This window comes from Elaeis guineensis, chromosome 4, assembly GCF_000442705.2.
Source record: "Elaeis guineensis isolate ETL-2024a chromosome 4, EG11, whole genome shotgun sequence".
In the NCBI taxonomy this organism is placed as follows: domain Eukaryota; kingdom Viridiplantae; phylum Streptophyta; class Magnoliopsida; order Arecales; family Arecaceae; genus Elaeis; species Elaeis guineensis.
The window spans coordinates 39,894,365-39,899,024 of NC_025996.2; the positions used below are offsets into that span (position 1 = coordinate 39,894,365).

The 4,660-nt window shown below is 40.6% G+C and overlaps 1 protein-coding gene across 1 annotated transcript; it reads right to left on the reverse strand.

The window, feature by feature from the left end:
* Positions 1-691: 691 nt before the first annotated feature.
* On the reverse strand, positions 692-4,454 carry LOC105034466 (uncharacterized). Its single transcript, XM_010909650.3, has 2 exons — positions 1,845-4,454; positions 692-1,772 (listed from the first exon to the last, which is right to left on the reverse strand). Exons 1-2 carry the CDS (start codon positions 4,360-4,362, stop codon positions 871-873), a joined length of 3,420 nt encoding a protein of 1,139 aa, XP_010907952.2. The 5' UTR covers positions 4,363-4,454; the 3' UTR covers positions 692-870.
* Positions 4,455-4,660: the final 206 nt, after the last annotated feature.

Consider the following 4,660-nt stretch of genomic DNA (forward strand, 5'->3'; position numbering starts at 1 on the left):
ACTCCCTTCGGGAGTCTTCTTCCGTTCCCTTTTTTTTTTTTTTTTTAAACTGTGGGTTGATTCTGGGCCCAATTTGGGCCGGGGTGTTACAATGTACTTGAGGGTTTTGTCCCTGTGCATAAGAATTCTAATAATAATAATAACAATAATAAAATGAAAAGGATATGCACTAAAATGCATATTAGACTATTTATTTATGTAGCATTCCTTTGTCTTCATATGTGTGGAAATATTTATGCTTATATATTCCAATTGCCATAACGTAATAGCCATATTATGAAGAAAGCTGCACATAAATTATTTGAAAATGATGATTAGAATAAAGCATCCAAATATTTTTTCCCAGCAAAACATTGAGGATGCTACCTGTCACTTACATTGATAAAAGCATCAAAAGAAAAGTTTCAGCATGTAGCAAATATAGAGATTCTATATTTGGTCGCTAATTTGTTGATTCATCTCGTCGGTTACTGTTCTCTTGGTGTTATGTTTCCGTGTAACTCTGGTGCCCTGCAATCTGTTTTCCTGTATTCTGTTCTCTTGGGCACGGTTTAGATTCTGAACACATCTCTTTGTACCCTGCTTTTCACCTGCCTTAATAAATTGGGAGGTGGCTGCTTTTCCAGCCTCCGAAATCATCTAAAAAAAAAAAAAAAAAGAGATTCTACAAGAATTTTGACAATTCACTCAATTACAGCAGGTCAATCTTTTGAAATCATTAGTAACTAAACCATTTAAATGGTTTCCAAGCATTTCTATTTATTCTAATAATCCATATTTCTACCAATCGTTCATGCATGACGCATCAAAGAACCATCAAGTCAACCTGAACCACATACAAGGGGGGAGCATTCCGACTCTGCAACTGGGTTACACGCGTCCTCGGTTTCTCTTGGACTTTGGCTTAGAAGAATTTATTGTTGTAGCCATATAAATCCAATCACATAACCTGTCAATGAATCGGATATAAGCATACCTTGTGCTCTTTTTGATCATCACTGCACCAAGAAAACCCCAGAAGCCAACCACAAATCCCGGACTCAAGCTAACATAGAACCATATCATTTCTGAATTTTTTTCAGCTGTTGGGCCCCCTGCTGGTTCATCGCCGAGGCATTTTTCAGGCAGTGGCTGTCCACAAAGATACCGATTGCCAATGTAGATGGATGGATCATTTATTAAGGTTTGAAGTTGGTTGCCAGATGGAATTCTTCCTGACAGATTGTTGTAGGACAAGTTCAGATGCTCCAAAAAATTCAGATCTGAGATGCTTGTTGGAATTGCGCTTGATAGGTTGTTCATCGACAAATCAAGTGACTCCAACTGCCCCATGGCACCAATATTTTTTGGAATCCTTCCTGTCAAATGATTCCCTGATAAATTCAAGAAATGAAGTCCATGAAGGTTTGTTAACTCTTCAGGAATCTGTCCAGAAATGTTGTTGTCTGAGAGGTCTAAGCTTGTCACAAGTGAGAGCACGGTAGTGAATGTGACTTCAATACTTTTCATGGTTATCAGGAGATTCTCAGTGTAATAGGAGGCCACATCTTCAGAAAGAACGGATTTGCTCTCATTTTGTATCACAATCATGGCTCTGAAATTACCAAATGATGGTGGCAAAGTTCCAGAAAGATTGTTGTCAGCAAGGTCCAACACTTGAAGGGAAGCAAGCAGTGAAAGGTTCATAGGAATATTACCATCCAACATATTTGATCGCAGACGGAGAACCTTTAATGATGAGAGACTCTCTCCAATCCATTTAGGTATGCCACCTGACAACATATTATTGCCAAGGTCAAGAGTAATCAACTGTTTGCACTGTTGTAAAGACAAAGGAATTTTACCAGATAGGTTGTTGTTTCTCAGATGTAGAGAATTGAGCTGACTGAGAGATCCCATTGAGCTAGGAATGCCTCCTGACAATCTGTTGTCTGAGAAATCAATGACACTCAAAACTAATGAATTGTTCCAACAGTCAGGCAAAACTCCTGATAAATCATTATCGGCGAGATTGAGAACCTTTAGATGATTTGCCTCACAAAAGGCTGATGGGATGCTACCATTGATTCTGTTGTGGGAAAGAAGTAGAATGTAGAGATAGTCAACACCACCAGCCAAGTCTGGGGGAATAGGTCCAGAGAATAAATTGTTGGAGAGATCCATTAATGTTAGCATGGGATTCATTTGAGGTATGTGACCTTCAAAGCTGTTGTAGCTCAAATCAATGCCATCTATCCAAAAACAATCCAAGGAGCCTGGTAGCTTTCCTTTCATATGATTATGGGAGGCATTAAGAAAGAAGTCAGACAAACACATGTCCCAAAACCAATCAGGGAAATTTTCTGATATTCCTGCACTGGATATGTCTAATATAGACAAATCAGTCTGGTTCCGAAGCCATGGAGGGAATTTGGGCCCCAGTGGACAAGATCCCATTCTGATTTCTGTTGCTTTAAACGGAGGAAGCCAATCTTGACTCGCATTTGTTGTCAATGAGTTATGAGACAGATCCAAAATTGTTAAGCTTGTAAGGTTGGCAAAGTGGGCTTCCATCAGCGCTCCTACCAAGAAATTTGATGTGAGATTCAGCTCGGATAGGGAAGATAACTTCCCTAGTGATGCAGGAATTGAACCATTCAATGAATTAACACCAAGATTAAGAGATTCCAAACTTTGGAGCTTCCCTATTTGGCTAGGCAAAGGACCACTAACATTGTTGTCATGCAAATCAGCATATCGCAATCTATTAGGGCTGCATCTCGAGAATCCTTCCATGAATCCTGTGATCTCTCCACCTATATTGTTTTCAGAAGCGTCAAGGTTGTGCAAGTTGCAAAGATTGCCCACTGTTCTAGGTATCACACCAGCTATAGTGTTGTTATCCAAAAGTAACTCTTCCAACTGATGGAGATTTCCGACTGCCTCTGGTATTTGCCCGTTGATAACATTGTTTGATAAATATAACCTGCGCAACTCACCAAGATTCCCTATGGTTCCTGGTATCTCTCCACTAATTTGATTGTTAGATAGATATAGTGCCCATAAGTTGTGCAAGTTCCCAATGCTTTCTGGTAACCCTTCTTTGATGATATTAGATGACAGGTCCAAAATCACCAAGTATTTGAGATTACCTATAGTTTCTGGTATCCTTCCTGTGATATTGTTGGCATTTGCATAAAAGTATCTTAGGCCTGTGAGGTTCCCAATAGATCTTGGGATCACTCCACTAATATTATTCTCACCCAACCCTAGAGACCGCAACTTTGTAAGCCTCCCAATGGTCTTTGGTATTTCACCACTGATACGGTTTCCGCTGAGGTCCAAGGACTCCAAGCTTTTGAGATTCCCCACAGTTTCCGATATACCCCCACTGATACTATTCTGATGCAAATCTATTGACCGCAAGTTCTTGAGACTCCACAGCGTTTTTGGGATTTCTCCACCGAAGCCGTTCATTGAGAGATCTAGGACTTGAAGCTTCTTGAGATTCCCGATGGTAAGTGGTATATTGCCATGGAAATGATTGAGCCCAAGATTGAGATATTCAAGGCTGCTAAGATTAAACATCCAGCCGGGTATGCTTGATGCAAAGTTGTTCCCAAAGAGATCAAGTGTGGTAAGAGAAGTGAAATTAACATAGGGTAGAATAGAGGGAAGGCTAGAAAGATTAGCAATAGACAGACGTAGCACAGAAAGAGAAGGGAGCATATTGATCACATGAATCCAATTGGATGCTTTTGAGAGGTCGACACCACTCAGGTCAAGATGCTGCAAGAAACGGATCTGAGCTAACCAGCTAAGGTTATCAACATCCAAAGAGTATAGATTATCTGAAGTGAGATCAAGATAGAGCAAGTTTGAAAGGTTCCCAAGTTGGTGAGGGATTATTCCACCAAACCCAGCATTAGAGAGATTTAGATACTCCAAGGTGGCAAGAGATCCAATGAAGTCAGGGATTGAGACACCACCAAAATAGTTCATGCTTAAGTCCAAATAATTCAAATGTCTCAGGTGAAGTAGACAAGGACTTACCTCGCTTTTGTTAGGACGATGATTGTCAGGATATCCAACATCATATGGATAAGGGTAGTGGAGGTCAAGCTTTACCACATGTCCGGTCATGGCGTCGCATCCAACTCCTCTCCATCTGCAGCAATCTTTTCCATTCCAAGAGAGCCATTTGTGGGCATCATAGATGCCCTTTTGTATGCTTAGAAGAGCCTTCCTTTCCCTCTCTATGCAGCTTCCTGACTTGGAACTATTTCCACTGAAACAGAGGCATCTTTGCACGGATCCAGAGAAAAGAAAGAACCCAATCCAGATGACATAAGCAAGAGGAATGGAAGTCTTGGTTGAAGCCATGAGATCTCCCCTATGCGAAGGAGCAAAGGGAGGATAGCTTGTTGAGAGAACTGAGTTCAGAGGGAGAGAGGAATGGTAGAATAGTTCAACAATGTCTACAAATGAAGCTGAGCTGTTAAATTAGAATCCAGGCTCAACATCTAGAATTGAAGAAAAAAAAAAAAAGGAGGGTCACTTTCTTAAGTCAATGCAACATCAAGTAGAAGGGGTCCTCTTCTAGAGAAGTATTTGTGCCCAGCGAAACAGTCGTGTGGTTCGAAGAAGTCAAGTAGGTGGGTCAATTTTGAATTCAGACCAA